The 17,392-nt window shown below is 53.6% G+C and overlaps 2 protein-coding genes across 2 annotated transcripts; one reads left to right on the top strand and one right to left on the bottom strand.

Annotated features, from left to right (window-relative positions):
• Positions 1 to 2,120: 2,120 nt before the first annotated feature.
• LAMTOR5 (late endosomal/lysosomal adaptor, MAPK and MTOR activator 5) lies at positions 2,121 to 5,639 on the bottom strand. Its single transcript, XM_054648807.2, has 4 exons — positions 5,491 to 5,639; positions 4,832 to 4,893; positions 3,659 to 3,776; positions 2,121 to 2,418 (listed from the first exon to the last, which is right to left on the bottom strand). The coding sequence occupies exons 1-4, from the start codon at positions 5,523 to 5,525 to the stop codon at positions 2,358 to 2,360; spliced, it is 276 nt and encodes a 91-aa protein (XP_054504782.1). The 5' UTR covers positions 5,526 to 5,639; the 3' UTR covers positions 2,121 to 2,357.
• Positions 5,640 to 10,527: 4,888 nt separating this feature from the next.
• Positions 10,528 to 17,342, top strand: LOC129130385 (embryonic pepsinogen-like). The gene is made up of 9 exons (XM_054648804.2): positions 10,528 to 10,583; positions 10,900 to 11,062; positions 11,722 to 11,839; positions 12,224 to 12,342; positions 14,316 to 14,515; positions 15,322 to 15,435; positions 16,161 to 16,305; positions 16,922 to 17,020; positions 17,205 to 17,342. The coding sequence occupies exons 1-9, from the start codon at positions 10,528 to 10,530 to the stop codon at positions 17,340 to 17,342; spliced, it is 1,152 nt and encodes a 383-aa protein (XP_054504779.2).
• The last annotated feature ends 50 nt before the right edge of the window (positions 17,343 to 17,392 follow it).

Below are 17,392 nucleotides of genomic sequence, written 5' to 3'. Positions count from 1 at the left end.
GTCCCAATCCAAATCGTCCAAATTATTATTACTCTAACTGTATTACTAATTTTATAACCATTTCATTACTATGAAACTTTTTAAAATGAAAAAACCCCACAAGTGATTGGCGTTTTTCACAGCTCCCTGCCCCACTGTGAACCTGCCCGAGCTCCTGGGTGAGCACAGCCCTGCTGCTCCTGCTGAGCTGCCAGCCCAGGTGGGATTCACTCCTGAGGTCAGAGAAAAGTGGCATCAGTGGGGACAGTGATGCTCTCTGCCCTCCCTTGGCACAGAATGCAAAACCTCCTGGTTTTTGAATGCATCCTCCTGGTGGAGCCCAGGATCTCCGGGAGCTTTCCCTGCAGGAAAAGGGTTTGAATATGTACCCTGAGCTTTATTTAGGATCAGGTTTGTAGTGTGGTTTAAGGAGGGGGCAGAGGGGCAGCAGCACTCAGAGCTGTTGGATCAGGGGGAAACTGCAGCTCCAGCTGCTGCCAGCCTGGAGGGATGGAGAGGGGAGCAGCACTCCCAGGGCCAGCACAGGCCTTGGATAAGCCAAGATCAGGGCTTGGATAAGCCAAGATCAGGGCTTGGATAAGCCAAGATCAGAGCTTGGATAAGCCAAGATCAGGGCTTGGATAAGCCAAGATCAGGGCTTGGATAAGCCAAGATTAGGGCTTGGATAAGCCAAGATCAGGGCTTGGATAAGCCAAGATAAGGGCTTGGATAAGCCAAGATCAGGGCTTGGATAAGCCAAGATAAGGGCTTGGATAAGCCAAGATCAGGGCTTGGATAAGCCAAGATCAGAGCTTGGATAAGCCAAGATCAGAGCTTGGATAAGCCAAGATCAGGGCTTGGATAAGCCAAGATAAGGGCTTGGATAAGCCAAGATCAGAGCTTGGATAAGCCAAGATCAGGGCTTTGCTGCAGCTGAACACTGAGCTGAGTGTGGAGCCTGGCCTAGCAGGGGCTACTCCTGTGTGAGCCTGGGACTATCACTGCCCAACAGAGTAAAATCTGAGTAAAGAGAGCAGTGACAATGGCATTGCACTGACTCAGCCCTGAGTGAGTCACTCAACTGTGGGAATTCCCACTCAACTGTGGGAATTGGAAAAACTTCCACAGACACTGAAGGGTTTGATTTACAGCCTTGGGAGAAGCTTGGATTGATGTAAAAATACAATGCATAGATATTAAGCAGAAAAATTATAATTATATTGCTATATAATATTTTCTATATAATATTTTTTATGTTTCTATAGTTGTAAGTAAGAATATGCCTTAAGTAAGTGAGAAACTGAATGGGGTAAGATAGTGAAAGGTTTATAGTGTAGTAATGTAATAGTATGGAGTGGGTTGGGAGTTTAGAAGTTATAATAGAAACATTAAGTTAAAACTTGTGAGTTAAAAGCCCATTAGATAAAAGTATCTGCAGAAATAAGTAAAGGAGATAGGTCAGAAAAACAAAATAAATCCTTTGGCCTTTTCTGTTGGTTTAGAAAGTTCTATATTGCCTTATAACAAAAAATCTTGTGCTACTCTTGAGCCATGGATGAGTGCTTGCTCCTCTAAAACCTCAGGGCCTCTGAGACCGATGTTTACCTGAGCAAGAAATCATTCTTAGCATGAAAAGTCCCATCCCTTTACTTCTAGCAGTGACAATCTCATGTTTTTCCCTCATGCTCTGCTGTGAAACTCCCCTTTCCCTTCCCCTTCCCCTTCCCCTTCCCCTTCCCCTTCCTGCAGCTGCAGCCCAGCTCCTTTTCCCTCCCCAGCACACAGGAACCATTGGGGTGCAGCAGCTCCCCCATCTTTCTCAGGATTGTTTCCCTGCAGCATTTCAAATCTGTGAGAGGAAGAGGGGCCTGGGTTTGTGAGGACATTGCCAAGATCCCTTCACATCTCCCAGGGCCAGGTTTGAACTTCAACCCAAGGCACAGTGAGCAAGAACTCCCACAGAATGTTTAACTTGAGGAGGTGAAATGTTTCCTGGGAGAAATTCCTCAGGAAGCTTTTGTGCCTTTTCTAGTGAGGAGCCTCCAGAGTTCCAATCTTTCTCCACAGAAATGCTAATGAAGGCAGTGGGAGAAGTTACCTTGCCAGGCCCAGCTCTCCCAGCCACAGCAAAGAGGAGGAAGGAAGGTTTTTACTGCTCATTTATTGATTTCTCCAACAAATGAGGCCCCCCAAATAGAGCAGGGAGGATCTGCTTGTTACAGGGCCTGGGGGGAGCCCATGCTTCATCCTCAGCAGCACAGGGGCTGAAATGTGAGCTGGAGAGGCAGGGAGGGAGGGAGAGCCTTCACCCCAGGTTTGGAGCTCCAAAGGGAGGGTGGCAGTGCAGGGAGGAGCTGGAGCAGAGCTGCTCCCAGGGCTCAGGACAGCAGCTTGTGCACGGCCACGGTGATGCTGTCGTGCTTCTGGATCATGATGTTCCTGCAGCAAGGACAAGGGGCTGGGGGGGCAGCTGGGCCAGCAGCAGCTGCTGGGGCTGGGGAGAGGACAGGGGAATCCCTGGGCAGCCCCAGGGCCCATCCCCACCCCAGAGCTTGGCTGCTCCATCTCCCCCCTCCATGGGCACTGATGGAGACACCCCTGCTGCCCCAGGGACTGACAGGGTCTGCCACCCACAGGGACCCCAGGATTTGTCACCCACAGGAATCCCAGGCTGTGTCACCCACAGGGACCCCAGGCTCTGCCACCCACAGGGACCCCAGGATTTGTCACCCACAGGGACCCCAGGATTTGTCACCCACAGGAATCCCAGGCTCTGCCACCCACAGGGACCCCAGGCTGTGTCACCCACAGAGACCCCAGGCTCTGCCACCCACAGGGACCCCAGGCTGTGTCACCCACAGGAACCCCAGGCTCTGTCACCCACAGGGACCCCAGGCTCTGCCACCTACAGGGACCCCAGGATTTGTCACCCACAGGGACCCCAGGCTCTGCCACCCACAGGAATCCCAGGCTGTGTCACCCACAGGGACCCCAGGCTCTGCCACCCACAGGGACCCCAGGCTGTGTCACCCACAGGGACCCCAGGCTCTGCCACCCACAGGGACCCCAGGAATTGTCACCCACAGGGACCCCAGGCTGTGTCACCCACAGGGACCCCAGGCTCTGCCACCCACAGGGACCCCAGGAATTGTCACCCACAGGAATCCCAGGCTGTGTCACCCACAGGGACCCCAGGATTTGTCACCCACAGGGACCCCAGGCTGTGTCACCCACAGGGACCCCATATTTGTCATCCACAGGGACCCCAGGCTCTGCCACCCACAGGAATCCCAGGCTGTGTCACCCACAGGGACCCCAGGAATTGTCACCCACAGGAATCCCAGGCTGTGTCACCCACAGGAATCCCAGGAATTGTCACCCACAGGGACCCCAGGCTGTGTCACCCACAGGGACCCCAGATTTGTCACCCACAGGGACCCCAGGAATTGTCACCCACAGGGACCCCAGGCTGAGTCACCCACAGGAACCCCAAGGGGGGAAGATCTCCTGAGCAGCAGTAACCAGCAGCCCCTGGAAGGCCTCCCCCTGCTTTTCCACCTCCATTAACCCAGTGCCTGTGGCAGTGCCTCCCCCCATGGCTGCTCCAGGCTCTGCCTCAGGAGCTGCCAGGGCTGGGGGAGGGCACAGGGGCTCAGAGGCAGCTCAGGCTGGGGCTCACCCGCTGTCTGACTCCAGGCACACCACGGGCGTGTCCGTGGGGTCCGAGGTGAGCTTGGCCGCCTGCTGGGCCAGCACTGAGATGATGCCAGCATGCTCATCTGACAGGGTGCCCCTGCCTGCAGGGGGAGGCCATGGATAACCCCTCCCTGTGCCAGAGCACTGCTCTGGGACAGCCCTGACTGCCCCCCAGGCCCAGGGGGATGCTCCTGCCCCAGGCATTTCCCTCCCTGCTCCTGCCCTGGTCCATTTCCCTCCCTGCCCTAGCCCAATTCCCTCCCTGCTCCTGCCCTAGCCCAATTCCCTCCCTGCCCAATTCCCTCCCTGGTCCTGTCTGGGCCCAATTCCCTTCCTGCTCCTGCCTGGGCCATTTCCCTTCCTGGCCCTGCCCTAGCCCAATTCCCTCCCTGCCCAATTCTCTCCCTGCTCCTGCCTGGGCCCAATTCCCTCCCTGCTCCTGTCTGGGCCCAATTCCCTCCCTGCTCCTGCCCTGGTCCATTTCCCTCCCTCCCCTAGCCCAATTCCCTCCCTGGTCCTGCCTGGACCCATTTCCCTTCCTGGCCCTGCCCATTTCCCTCCCTGGTCCTCTCTGGGCCCATTTCCCTCCCTGCTCCTGTCCTGGTCCATTTCCCTCCCTGCCCAATTCCCTCCCAGGTTCTGCCCAGGCCCATTTCCCTCCCTGAGGGCTGACTCAGCATCTCCCCAAATGGTTCCTCTCCCTCTACCAAAAATCCCAAACTGAGGTGTCAGGAGGAGCTGGCCGTGGTAGGCACAGGCAGGTGGTGACCCTTGGGGACACCCAAAGGAGGGGACAGGGCAGTGGGGCAGGGCAGGTGTCCCCAGAGTGATGCACGACAGGGCACCCCCAGGGAGGGTCTGTAGGGCTGGGCCTGGTGCCCCCATCCTGGGGAGCCCCTCAAGGGAGATGGGCAGGACCTGGGGCACCTCAACCCCATGTGAGGCAGGACCTGGGGCACCTCAAACCCCCATGGGCAGGACCTGGGGCACCTCAAACCCCCATGGGCAGGACCTGGGGCACCCCAACCCTCCCATGGGGCAGGACCTGGGGCACCCCAAACCCCCATGGGGCAGGACCTGGGGCACCCCAACCCTCCCATGGGACAGTGCCAGGAGCCCCCCACGGTGCCCCCCAGGCCCGGAGCTCCTCACTCACAGCCCAGGTTGAGCCCCTGCGAGTCGGTGCACAGCACACCCACCACGGCCGGGCTCTTCATGCTGCGGGAGAGAGCAGCAATCAGAGCCCGGCAAGGACAGCCCGGCCCCCTCAGCCCCCGGCCCTGTGTCCCCCCATCTCCCCACGTCCCCCCCATATCCCCCGTGTGGGGGACACCCCCAGTTTCCCATGTCCCTCCATATTTCCCCGTGTGTCCATGTTCCCCGTGCCCCCACCGTGTACCCCCATATCGCCCCATGTCCCTATGTCCCCCCATGCCCTATGTCACCATATCCCCCCATGCCCCCCACATCCCCGTGTCCCCCCGTCTCCGTGCCCCCCCATATCCCCCCCTTGTTCCCCCCTTCCCCCTGTGCCCACCATATCCCCCCATGTCCCTCCATGTCCCCCCGTGCCTCCATGTTCCCGTGTCCCCCCTATCCCCCCATATCCCCCAATGTCCCCGTGTCCTTTCCATATCCCCCCATGTCCCCCCATATCCCCCCTTGTTCCCCCCATCCCCCTGTGCCCCCCATATCCCTTCATGTCCCCCATATCTCCCCGTGCCTCCATGTTCCCCTCGTTCCCCCATGCCCCCCCACATCCCCCGTGTCCCCCCACATCCCCCCCTGTCCCCCCTATCCCCGCTGTCCCCTCACGTCTCCTCCAGATGCTGTTCCAGCGTTCCCTCCATCGCCCCTCGCCTCCACTTCCGCACCGCACACGTGACCCCGCCACGGCGGCTCCGCAGGGCCAAAAGTGCTCGGGGCGCGCTCGGCTCCGCGGGGATGCCCCGATTTGGGGATGCCCCGATTTGGGGATGCCCCGATTTTGGGATGCCCAGATTTGGGGATGCCCCGGTTTTGGGGGTGCCCCGATTTGGGGATGCCCCGATTTTGAGATGCCCAGATTTGGGGATGCCCCGGTTTTGGGGGTGCCCCGATTTGGGGACGCCCAGATTTGGGGACGCTCCGATGTTGGGGACGCCCCGATTTGGGGACGCCTCGATTTTGGGGACGTCCCAGTTTTGGGGATGCCCCGATTTGGGGACGCCCGGATTTGGGGATGCCTCGATTTTGGGACTCCCCGATTTTGGGGACGCCCCGATTTTGGGATGCCCTGATTTTGGGATGCCCTGATTTCTCCGTGGCATCACAAATCCCTTCCCCAGGTGTTGGCTCCTGGATGCTGCCCGTCACTTTCCACGTCCCCTCTTTATTTTATCCAGGAAAAATCAAGGATGAGACAATTTGAAGAGTGAAAGTGGATGCGGAAAGTGCTAAAAATGTGGGAGTTGTGCTTAATTTCTGGACATCTCCCGGTGAAAAATATTACAAATTATTTTCTCCCAGCAGACTCCACCACAACCAAAAGAAATAAAACATCTTAGCAGGAAACTTCTAGGAAATAGGAAATATCCCAGGGAATATACTTTTAACTTCTAGGAAATATCCCAGGGAATATCCTTGTAAGTTCTCCCTAGAGGAGCAGAGCTCCCGGTGGGGGAAGCCTGGTGGCAAAGCAGGGACAGGCAAAGTCAGCCGGGGCTGTGAGCGCAGTCCCGGTGCTCTTTGATCCCCGGAGCCCCTCCCGGCCAGAACGGAGCCAGGAACCCTTCGGGGCCGGGACGGGCGAGTCCCCAGCGCTGTTTGATGTCTGCTCCAAGGTGAAGCGGCTGCGAGAGCCAGAGCAGGATGGGAGCGGCTGGGACATGGCTGGGATGGGATGGATGGGATGGGATGGGACCAGGACAGAGCTGGGATGGGAAGGGGACACGGCTGGGATGGGATCAGGGCTGGGATGGGACCTGACCAGGGCACAACTGGGATGGGAGCAGGACAGGGCTGGGATGGGACAGGGACAGGGCTGGGATGGGAATGGGATAGAGCTGGGACAGGACAGGGACACGGCTGCATAGGAGAGAAGTTAGACAGAACAATTCCTTCTACCCAAGGACAGCCGATCCGGATCTCAAGCCCAAGAGCAGAAACAATGTGGACTGAAGAGAGAAAAACAAGGACGGGATTTCATGGGCTGGGGCTGTAACTGGACAATTAGCTCCAAGATGCAAATGGACCAAAACATAAAAATGTAAGATCTTGTGAGCAATCCCTCTTTTGCTTCCAACTTGGAGCCATGCGGGCAGAGCCCTGTTCTTCTAAAGTTCTTCTAAAGCTCTTCTAAGCCTTCTGATGTTTACATTTTTGTAATAGAGTTTCTAACACATTTTTCATATAAATAATGATTATTTTGCATTTCTTTCTGGAGGAGGAGAGAACTGATGGATTGTTGGTTTGACCAGTGTGGTTGGACAGTTGGCAATTTCATCCCCCAATCCATGGTCACTTTTGGAATTCTATAAATATCGAGGCCCGGATATAAACACGCTTTTTTGCCTTGGACATCTCAGCGTGCAAGTGTCGTTCATTTCATGTCGAATCGCGACAAAAGCCATGGCTCTGGTGCTGCCAGGGTGTGCCTTTGAAAGCCCTGCAATAAACACCCCTTTATTGCCCTTCACTCTGGCTGGCCCCTGTTGCAGCCGTTTCAGGCACCGCGGGGACCGGGCGGGGATCCCGGAGCTCGGAGGGGCTGGGACGCCCTGGGGGCTGCGGGGCTGGGAGGGTTTTAGGACGAGGTGAGAGATGAGAATTTGACTCCATGTTCTTAGAAGGCTGATTTATTATTATATTATATTATATTATATTATATTATATTATATTATATTATATTATATTATGTGGCATTTTACTAAATATAATAATATAGATATTATCATGTATTATGTTAATATAATAATAACGATATCATTACAATAATATAATAATTATAATATTTTTATAGTATATTATTATAATAATATATTATTATATATTATATTATTATATTAGGATATCGTATTAATATGATATAATATTATATTAGGAATTATTATATGAATTATAATAATTATATTATATTATGCCATTGTATGCCATTATATTAATTTTAATAATATGGATATTATTATATATTATATTAATATAATAATAGTAATTACATTATTATAATTACATAATAATTATAATAATTATAATAATATATTAATTATAATTATATATCATTATATATTAATGTAGTTTAATATAATATAATGTAATATAGTTCTAGAAATTATATTATATTATATTATATTATATTATATTATATTATATTATATTATATTATATTATATTATATTATATTATATTCTAAAACTATACTAAAGAAAGAGAAAAGATACATCAGAAGGCCAAACAAGAATGAATAATAAAACCCTGTGACTGACCGAGTCCCGATACAGCTAGACTGGGCTTGGTCATTAAATTAAAACAATTCCCATGCTGAGTAAACAATTCTCCAAATCACATTCCAAAGCAGCAAAACAAGAAGAAGCTGAAGCTTCCCAGCTTCCCAAGAGAAGAAATCCTAGTGAAGAGATTTTTCATGGAATATCCCAGTGGCACAGGGCTCCCTGTCCTGGGCACAGCCTGGCACCAGCCCAGCACCTGCAGGGTCACCTTGTCCTGTTTGCATCGTGGGGTCAGAGATAAGGGGGGGTCACTCACGTCAGCAGCCACAGGGGCCCCCTCGTGCCAGCCTGGGGGGACTCCTGCAAACAGGAGAGTCCTGCAAACAGGAGAGTCCTGCACACAGGGGTGTCCTGCACACAGGAGAGTCCTGGAAACAGGAGAGTCCTGCACACAGGAGAGTCCTGCAAACAGGAGAGTCCTGCAAACAGGAGAGTCCTGCACACAGGGGTGTCCTGCACACAGGAGAGTCCTGCAAACAGGAGAGTCCTGCACACAGGGGTGTCCTGCACACAGGAGAGTCCTGCAAACAGGAGAGTCCTGCAAACAGGGGTGTCCTGCAAACAGGAGAGTCCTGCACACAGGGGTGTCCTGCAAACAGGAGAGTCCTGCACACAGGGGTGTCCTGCAAACAGGAGAGTCCTGCACACAGGGGTGTCCTGCAAACAGGAGAGTCCTGCAAACAGGAGAGTCCTGCAAACAGGAGAGTCCTGGAAACAGGAGAGTCCTGCACACAGGAGAGTCCTGCACACAGGGGTGTCCTGCACACAGGGGTGTCCTGCACACAGCAGAGTCCTGCACACAGGAGAGTCCTGCACACAGGAGAGTCCTGCAAACGGGTGTCCTGCAAACAGGAGAGTCCTGCACACAGGAGAGTCCTGCACACAGGGGTGTCCTGCACACAGGAGAGTCCTGCACACAGGAGAGTCCTGCACACAGGGGTGTCCTGCACACAGGAGAGTCCTGCACACAGGAGAGTCCTGCAAACTCAAGTGTCCCTCTGCTCTTTGCAATGGCCAGGGGTGCCAGGCTGAAAAGCCAAAATGGTGCCTCCAGCTCTGGGGTTTGCAGCATCAGGGCGTGGAGCTGCTGGAGCAATTCCAGAGGAGGCCACAGGGATGATCCCAAGGTTGGAGCTCTCTGCTCTGCAGCCAGGCTGGGAGAGCTGGGGGTGCTCACCTGGGGCGCAGAACTCACAGAATTCACAGAATCACCAGGTTGGAAGAGACCTTAAAGATCATCGAGTCCAACCCATGCCCCAGTGTGGTGGTGTTCATGGGGGTATCAGGAAGAGGGAAGAGATGAGGATCTGACTCCATGTCTCAGAAGGCTGATTTATTATTTTATGACATATATATAGTATTAAAACTATACTAAAAGAATAGAAGAAAGGGTTTCATCAGAAGGCTAGCAAGCAAGAAGAAGAATGATAACAAAATCTTGAGTCTGACTGAGAGTCCAAGATAGCTGGACTGTCATTGGCCATTAATTAGAAACAACCACATGAGCCCAATCCCAGATGCACCTGTTGCATTCCACAGCAGCAGATAACCATTGGTTGCATTTTGTTCCTGAGGCCTCTCAGCTTTTCAGGAGAAAAAACCCTAAGGAAAGGATTTTCCATAAAACATGTCTGTGACACCCCAACACCTCAACTAAACCCTGGCACCCAGTGCCACGTCCAGAGAAAGCTCCAGGGAGACCTTGGAGCCCCTTCCAGGGCCTAAAGGGGCTCCAGGAGAGCTGGAGAGGGACTGGGGACAAGGGATGGAGGGACAGGACACAGGGAATGGCTTCCCACTGCCAGAGGGCAGGGATGGATGGGATTTTGGGCAGGAATTGTTCCCTGGGAGGGTGGGCAGGCCCTGGCACAGGTGCCCAGAGCAGCTGGGGCTGCCCCTGCATCCCTGGCAGTGCCCAAGGCCAGGCTGGACAGGGCTGGGAGCAGCCTGGGACAGTGGAAGGTGTCCCTGGCCATGACAGGGGTTGGGACTGGATGAGCTTTAAGGTCCCTTCCAACACGAATTATCCTGGAATTCTGGATCCATGCCCGCTGCCAGGCAGTGCCTGGTTGGGATGAAGAATTTGGGGCCTCAAGGATGGAGAGTTTGGATTTGGGATCTAGAGGGGAGCATGGGGTCCCCAGAAGAGAACCATGGGAGGCATTAGGGGACAGTTCCCCCCTGCCAGGTGACGTGTGGCTCGTGTGTGCTGTGTCCTTCAGTCCCTGGCTGTCACCTGCCTTGGCTGGGTGCCCAAAGGAGGGGAGGGGGCAGCTCCTGTTGGTCCTGGCTGCTCTTGGCACGGCAGGGGGGTGGGCAGGGGCTTTATAAACCTGAAGGAGCTGGCCCTGGCTGTCCTGGCAGGATGTGGTTCCTTGTGCTCCTCTGTGCTGCCTCTGCCCTGTGCCAGGGCATCACCAGGTGAGCCACAGCAGCATCATTGCCAGGGCAACTGGGAGAAGGGAGGGGGAATGAGAATTTGGAGGCTTTTCATGGCTTTGGGGAGCAGAGGTGAGGTCTGAGCTGCAGAAAGTTGCTCCAGGGGTGCAGGACATGCCTGGGGAAGGGCTGGTTTCTAGGGCTGATTTGGGATTTTAGAGGAAATCCCAGACTCAGAGTTTTGGGGGAGTTTTCTGTGCTCCTGCTGTTGGATCAGAGCATTGGAGCTGTCAAACACTGGAGCTGCAGGCAGCAAAATCCCATCTCACCCTTCTTTTTCCCTTGTTGCTTGTGCCAGGCTGCCCTTGGAGAGGGGGAAGAAGCTGAGAGATGTCCTCAGGGAGAAGGATTTGCTGCAGCAATTCTTCCAGCATCGCCACTACGACATCGGCACCAAATTCCCGCACGCTCTCCCCAACCGAACCGGGGCGGCCACCGAGCCCCTGCTGAACGCCCTGGACGTGAGTATGGGCTCCAACCCCAGGGACACAGCCCTGGCAGGGTCTGTGGGATCTCCATCCCTCTGGCCAAGCCGAAATCCTTCATCCCAAAGCCTTCAGGTCACGTCCTTCACCCCTCCTTGCCCACGCTGGTGGCTCTGAATGGAGAAATATCCCCCAGGAGCTCTGCTGGAAGCAGGGGTGTCGCAGACAGATTTTATGGAAAATCCTTCCCTTAGGGGTTTTCCTCCTGAGAAGCTGAGAGGCCTCAGGAACAAAATGCAAACAATGGTTATCTGCTGCTGTGGAATGCAACAGGTGCATCTGGGATTGGGCTCATGGGGTTGTTTCTAATTAATGGCCAATCACAGCCCAGCTGGCTCAGACTCTCTGTCCGAGACACAAGCCTTTGTTATCATTCCTTCTTGTTCTATTCTTAGCCAGCCTTCTGATGAAATCTTTTCTTCTTTTAGTATAATTTTAGTGTAATATCTATCATAAAATAATAATAATAATCAGCCTTCTGAAACATGGAATCAGATCCTCATCTCTTCCCTCATCCTGGGACCCCTGTGAACGCTGTCACACAGGGGCTCTCCATGAAGCAGGGGACCAAGCCTGGGGAAGGTCCAGGTTTGGTTTCATGCCTCCAAACCCATCCCTGGCCTGGCTCCCTGCAGGTGGAATACTTTGGGACCATCTCCATTGGCACCCCCCCACAGGACTTCAGCGTGGTCTTCGACACCGGCTCCTCCGACCTCTGGGTCCCCTCTGTGTCCTGCCCCAGCCTGGCCTGCCGTGAGTAGGGCCCAGCTGCATGTTCTGGGTTTGGAATGGCTCCACCAAGCCCAAAAATTGGGGTAACATTGCCAGAGAGTGGGGGTCACCCAGCTGGGCCATGGCAGCTGTGAGTGATGAATATTTGGGGTGTAGGGGCTGCTCAGGGCTGCATTCCTCAGGTGATGTGGTTACTGCTTGATGCCTCAGTTTCCCCATCTGCCCAAGGAGGGTGGGAATGCCTGTGGTTGCTGGAGGAGGGGAAGGATGAGCAGCAAAGCTCACAGCTGAATTATTCCTGAATGCAGGATAATAAACAGCAATTCAGCAGGGCTCCTCCTCCCACACCTTCCTTAGGCTTGGCCTTGCCCAAAGTTTTAATTCTGTGTTTTTCCACTTCTCTAGAAACTCACCGGGTGTTTGACCCCTCTCAGTCCTCCACCTACAAGAGCACAGGGCTGAGTCTGTCCATCCACTATGGCACAGGAGAGATGGAGGGGACCGTGGGCTCAGACACCGTCACCGTGAGTGTCCCCATGGCACACCTGGGGAACATCTGTGGGGAACATCTGTGGGGAACATCCCACATCCCAATGTAGGAGCAACAGGGGTAGGACAGTCTGTTGGGGAAGATGAAACAGGAAAGCCTTATAAATATGATTGTCTGGCAAAAGATTTTGAGAATATGGAAACTAGAAGTGAAATTGAAATGAAAGCAAGCTCTGAGATCCCTCAGTTACTGAACAACTGGAAAACAATGGCATGGCCAGCTGAAGGTGATCCCCTTTTGATGGAACAACACCCTCTGCTTGCAGACAGGCCCAAGGGGCAGAGCAGACCCTGCCAGCTTGGCAGAAGGGGCCCAAAGAGGAGTTTGTAGGGTTTAAAATGTAACACAGTGTGGTAATGTAATGATTCTTATAGGCTGTATGGAAATGCTATAGGATTTGTATCTTGGACTAGATTGGTCAGTGAGAATTAGAATATTCAACACAGAAGATTTATGGTATTGTAATGGGAACCTCACTCTCTTACTCTCTTATCCTCTCTTTTACTCTCTAATCCTCTTTACCACACTCTTGCCTTCTCTCTCTTTCCCACTCTCTTTACTTCTCTCAGTCCTGCTCCAGCTGTGCCTGGCAGCTCCCAGCAGGGCCCTGCACCCAGGCCCTTTGCAATAACCCACAAGTTCCAAGCCCTGGCTGCAGAGATCTCTCCTCTCCATCCGTCCCAACCATTGTAGGAGTGTTGGGGGATAGGACGGTGGGGACGAGGTTGCAGAATTCAAACCCTTGCTAGTCTGAGGTAATATTGGCTGCAGCAGCCTCCAAACCCCTGTCTCTGAGGAGGGGCTCAGAAAGCCAGGGGGGCTCTCTCAGCCCCTCCTACCTCAATTTTTGGGCTTCTTTAACAACCTTTGTCTGAAGCTCCTCCTCCACCTGCAGCAGGGTCTCGGGTTTTGGTTGTTAATTGCTGCCCTGAGATGTGCAGGGTGTCTCTGTTTCAGCCCACATGTCCGAAGAACGAGTCAGAGCTCTTCAATTTTTGATCTTGAAGTTGTTTATTAATTCTTATCTATAAAATTTTCTTTCTGTCCAGCCAAGGTCTGCTCAGCAGGGCAGCTACAGGCACTCTGACCACCCTCAGGGTGGTGTTGTCCTTTTATACTACAAACTACATAGAACATATTTACACTTAATTCCCAATACCTATCACCTGTGTTAGACAGTGCACTTCTACTCTAAACCAATCCCACAGTGCCAATATCACTGCAGAAGATGGAGAACAAGAAGAAGAAAGGCTGGACACGCCCAAGTTCCTCCATCTTGTCCCCATAACCCCCATACCAAAAATCCTAAAATCTACATTTTCACCCTGTGATAATTTTATTATTATATTATTCTAACCTCTGTGACTTTCAGGTCCTCATACAAAGCTGACAATTTGTTCCACGGGTCACAATCAAACCCCCAGGTGCTCTGGGCTGTGTGCCAGGGTCTCTGAGCCCCCTGGCAGGGTCCTGGCAGCTCTGGACACCCAGGGGGATGCACTGAGTTCCAACAGCTGAAAAGACCCAGAGTCTGTGTGTTGCTCATTCACCTGCAGTGGTGTCTGCAGGAGCCTTTTCAGATGCAGAAGGTGCTGGGGCTGCTCCTGCTGGGCTGGGGGTGCTGCAAGGGAGGGAGGCTGAGAGAGGAATCCCTGAGCTGCCTCCTCGCTGTCATCCCTGTGACAAGGAGGGAATTCCCAGCTGGGTGCCTTGTACATCTCTCCTCTGTCAAAGCTCAGTGAGAATTTCAGCCTTAGAAGGGTTTTTTTTTTCATATATTTAACAAAAGAGATTATTTCTGTTCCACTGGAGTGACTGGGGCTGGTGCTTGGCAACTCTGGACACCTGCAGGGATGCACTGAGTTCCAACAGCAGGGGATCCCCAGATTAACCAGATTAACACCAGAATCCCAGTGCCTGCTCCAGGCCTCACCTCCCTGTCCCCAGGTGGCCTCTCTGGTGGACACCAACCAGCTCTTTGGCTTGAGCACCGCTGAGCCTGGCCAGTTCTTTGTCTACGTCCAATTCGATGGAATCCTGGGCTTGGGATACCCAAACCTGGCTGCTGATGGCATCACCCCTGTCTTTGATAACCTGGTGAACCAGAGCTTGCTGCAGGAGAACCTCTTCTCTGTCTACCTGTCCCGGTGAGCCACGTGGGCTTGTGGGGCTGGGGAAGGGGGGATGTGTTGGAATCCAGGACAGCCAGGGTGATGTCCTGAATTCCAACAGGGATGCACCTCATGCACGGTGTGCTGCTGGCTCTGGCTCCTCCCTTGTCGCTGCTGCCATCAGATGTTGTGCCTGTGTCACCACTGTGCAAGGGCTGGGGGCTGTAGGAGTGTGCTTCTTGTTGATGGAGTGACAATACTATTTATTGGCTCTTTAAAAAGGAAATAAGCTCAGAAGTTTCTCTTTTCGATTAGGTGGAAAAGGCATCTCATAGGTTTGGGGGACTTCACCTCAAACTTAAGGGTGGTTAATTGGACAGGAGCCAAAAAGTCCTGCTTAGGCAATTTACTAGAAAAAGAAGAGAACAAAGAAACTAATTGCTTTTGTGAGGTGTTTTACCAGGGGCAGGAGGGCCTCTTGCACTTGGATCAGTTTCTCTCCGTAAAGAGTTTTGTTATTTTGCCTTTTATTAAAACCTTTTTGTTTTCCAACACTGCCACAGAAGCCATCCTGCTGATTTTATGCCTTCTGAAGTAGCTGAGCTATCTTGGGTGTGAAATAGACCTCCAAGAGCTCATGAGACCTGGCTGGAGGAGGCTCCTATTTCCAGCCTCTCCAGAGGGCTCATGGCTTGCTGGGAAGCAGTTCCCAGCACTGCTCCTGGTGCCAAAGGCCCTGGCCCTGTGCTGTGCTGTGTGAGGAGGTGGGGACAATGGGACACATGGCCCTGCAGTGAAGCACAAGGCAAATCTCCCTTGTTTGTGTTTCCTGCACCATCCAGGGAGGCAGCAGGGAGCGTGGTCATCTTCGGGGGCATCGATGAGTCCTATTTCACTGGCCCCATCAACTGGATCCCTGTCTCCTACCAGGGCTACTGGCAGATCTCCATGGACAGGTGACAAACCAGCTCTGTTGCTCTCTGGTCACCTCAAAGCATTGCTTCTAAAGAGACATTGGGCCCATCAGCACCAGAGGATTCCACTGACACCCCCACCCCAGGGCTGAGGGATGCAGGGGGATAAGGGGACAAACTCTGTAGTGCTCTGGTAATTGACACCCAAAATGAGGATGCTTTGTGCCTGGGGCACAGCCCAGTTCCTGTCCTGTGATTTAGGAATGTTTTTGGTGACGAGGAGAGCAAAATCATGGGTCAAAACCTCCTTTGTTGGGCTGGAGTGGGTCCCAGCTGCTGGCATGTGTTCAGTGCCCACATCTGCAATGGTGGCTCTGCAACTCCAGACAGGAGCAGGCTCACAGGCAGCACTTGGGATTACCCAGCTTTAACTCTTATAAAAGAAGTTAGAAACCATCCCTGATGCCCCCTGGTTATTTCACGGCCCTGTTGGTTATTTCACAGCCCTGTTGGTTATTTCACGGCCCCATTGGTTATTTCACAGCCCCGTTGGTTATTTCACAGCCCCGTTGGTTATTTCACGGCCCCATTGGTTATTTCACAGCCCCGTTGGTTATTTCACAGCCCTGTTGGTTATTTCACGACCCCATTGGTTATTTCACGGCCCCATTGGTTATTTCACGGCCCCGTTGGTTATTTCACGGCCCCGTTGGTTATTTCACAGCCCTGTTGGTTATTCACAGCCCCTGCTTGGTCTCTCCCCACAGCATCATTGTGGGCAGCCAGGAGGTTGCGTGCGCTGGTGGCTGCCAGGCCATCATCGACACCGGCACTTCCCTCGTGGCCGGGCCCCCCTCGGGCATCAGGAGCATCCAGAGCGCAGTTGGGGCCAGGCAGGGCGAGTATGGAGAGGTGAGAGCTCGCCCTGCTGGCCCTGGAGGCAGCTGGCACAGCAGAGCCCAGCCAAGGCCTGGGGAAACCGTGTGGGGAAACGGCCTGGTGCTCATGGCAACCCTGGCAGAGACACCCCGGGGCTCTCTGGTTTGTGTCAGTGGGACAGAGAATCACAGGGTGTCCTGGGATGATACAGAGAACCACAGGATGTCCTCACCTGAAGGGATCCACAGGGATCATCCAGTCCAACCCCTGCCCACCAGGGTCATCCAGGATCCTGACCCACCAGGACCATCCAGTCCAACCCCTGCCCTGCACAGACACCCCCAAATCCCACCCTGGGCATCCCTGGCAGCGCTGCCCAAACACTCCTGGAGCTCTGGCAGCCTCGGGGCTGTGCCCATTCCCTGGGGAGCCTGGGCAGTGCCAGCACCCTCTGGGGAAAAACCTTTCCCTGAAATCCATCCCTGGCCCAGCCCCAGCCCTTCCTTGGGTCCTGTCCCTGTCACAGAGATTGGAGCTGTCCCTCTGCTGCCCCTTGGGAGGAGGTTGAAGGCCCCAGTGAGGTCTCCCCTCACTCCTCACCCTCTGAACATGTTTCCCTGCTGAGAGCCCTTCCCTCTGCTCCCTGCAGCACAGTGTGAACTGCAGCTCCCTCCCTGCCATGCCCGATGTCATCTTTGTCATCGATGGGGTCCAGTACCCCGTGTCAGCCTTGGCCTACACCGAGCAGGTGAGTGGGGACCAGCAGCTCCTGGTTGCAGGAGCCTCTCTCAAGGTCCTTCTGTTCTCTCCAGTGGCTCTGGTCACCTTGGCTTCTCCCGTTTCCTTGGGAGATGGATGGCCAAGGGCCTCCAGGGCCAGGCAAGAAGAGATTTCCCACACTTCCCCAATTTCCTTCTCGTGCTCAAATGCAGCACAGTGAAGAATCTTGCATGAGCAGCTTCCAGGACACCTCTGGGGACCTCTGGATCTTGGGAGATGTCTTCATCAGGGTCTACTACAGCATCTTTGACCGGGCCAACAACCGCGTTGGGCTGGCCAAGGCTGTTTAGATCCACCACCATGGGAGTGCTGCTGGGGTTTGTCCACACCCAGCCCCAGC

The sequence above is a fragment of the Agelaius phoeniceus genome, chromosome 25 (assembly GCF_051311805.1).
Source record: "Agelaius phoeniceus isolate bAgePho1 chromosome 25, bAgePho1.hap1, whole genome shotgun sequence".
Taxonomy (NCBI): Eukaryota; Metazoa; Chordata; class Aves; order Passeriformes; family Icteridae; genus Agelaius; species Agelaius phoeniceus.
The sequence above is the reverse complement of the archived record's forward strand: the minus strand, read 5'-3'. Positions and strand labels throughout refer to the sequence as shown.